Source organism: Argopecten irradians, chromosome 2 (genome assembly GCF_041381155.1).
Source record: "Argopecten irradians isolate NY chromosome 2, Ai_NY, whole genome shotgun sequence".
NCBI lineage: Eukaryota > Metazoa > Mollusca > Bivalvia > Pectinida > Pectinidae > Argopecten > Argopecten irradians.
Window position 1 is genome coordinate 5,199,620 of NC_091135.1, and position 1,715 is coordinate 5,201,334.

General features: G+C 35.8%; 1 protein-coding gene across 1 annotated transcript in view; it reads right to left on the reverse strand.

The window, feature by feature from the left end:
- The window catches only part of LOC138314221 (uncharacterized), a 10,212-nt gene extending 8,780 nt beyond the window's left edge, over positions 1-1,432 (reverse strand). The window contains exon 1 of the mRNA XM_069254442.1: positions 1,048-1,432. Coding sequence (XP_069110543.1) covers positions 1,048-1,170 — 123 coding nt within the window. The 5' untranslated portion in view covers positions 1,171-1,432. The remainder of the gene's footprint in view (positions 1-1,047) is intronic.
- Positions 1,433-1,715: the final 283 nt, after the last annotated feature.

The window sequence follows — 1,715 nt, forward strand, 5'->3', positions numbered from 1 at the left end:
TGTGGTATTTATCTACCTCATTGGTGCATGCCGCGCAAAGCAGTCGTCCCACTCCCTTAATACTGAGCGCTAATAAGCAGGAACAGAAACAAATGACTATGTTGTGTCTCGGCCAGGAGCCAGAAGCCAGAACATTCCACAGGTTTCTTGCAATCAACACGTGGTCAAAAGTGAGGCGGTATCAAAGGAAACGTTGTGAAGATTTGAAAAATTAATATCCCAAATTTAGTCGCCTTTTATGTTGCAATGGGGGCAATAATTCTAACACCTTATATGCAGGGTATTGGATAACAATGACATTTAATTCATATAGCACGTACATTCAAGTATCAGAGAGCTATCTTGCTTGGTTTGTATTTACGTGATGATAAATGCCAGTTTTACCCACTATGATACCGCGTTTCAAAATTGATATGGCCTTTTAGTTGCCATTCACCATTCAGTGCTACACTGGCAATCATACAGTGGGAAATATTTGAGCAAGTGACTTTATGGAACATTTATCAAAATAGTGGTAACGTAATTCATTGTTATGGCTATTTATTTATGTATTTTGCTAGATGAATTTTCTCTTCGGAAGATTTACTCCTCTTCTGAACATTGTCATTTGATTGAACTTCATGCTGATTGGCCATAAAGGATAGCTTGTTACCCAAATTATACATGTATATAAAAACCAAATTTGATTTGTCAGAAAAGTTCGTGAAACCCATGAACGTATAAAATAATTACAGTTCCTGATTTATATCACGCGTACATATATGACGTCATAACATATGACGTCATAAAATGTCAAGAAGGGTTATAGATAAATATTATTGCTATGCAGAATAACATGAAAAACTAGAGAAATATGCACATAGCTATTGTAAAACCGTTCATTTTGTTCTAAAAAAATCAAAATTATAAAAAAAAGTTTTCCAACTTTACAAGTCATAACTTTATGGTACCGTGACATCTCCCTAAATATGTAAAATCAAATTTCGAAAGATATTATAAGTGAATATTTCGCGCTAGTGTCCCTTGGAATTACGTTACGGTACATACCTGGGTGATGAGAAAGAGGCAGGCGGAGAGGAGATAAGTCCACATGATGCTGTAGTATCGGAGTGGGTGATGCACGTTACACACAGTATGCATAGTCTCTCCATACACTTTAACACCACGCATTGTCTGTATACAGAGCGGTTCAGTGACCGTACTTACATCATTATCACTACAGATAAGTCGCGGCCAGAATTCAAATATAATTAACACAGTGAAATACTTATCGTTTGTTGATGTTCAGTAAAGTTAATTGGCCGTGCACAGCCTCCCTCTCCACCATTTAAAGGTGATAAACACTCGGGCTGGGGTCTGGAAGTTCATTTACGTTAGAGCGAAAATTGGTGGAGGTCCAACAGTCGACACAGAAGTACACAATCTGTATTGTTGTGATGGGGTGTGTATTACTCGTATATTAATAGTGATACTTGTGGTTTTTCTGTATCCTGTTATGTCATATTCTATTATTTGGAACAAATAAAACTATGATAATGTGACAAAGAAGAGTCTTCATTGTTTGACGTTTTTTGTCAGCAAACAATGTACATATAATTGATAATTGCAAGATGTCTTGTGCGATGTGTGCCAAACAAACATGTACTTGGTAAATATGTATATAGGTTATGATTATATTTAATATTCAATATATGACAACAAATTTAACTTTTGAA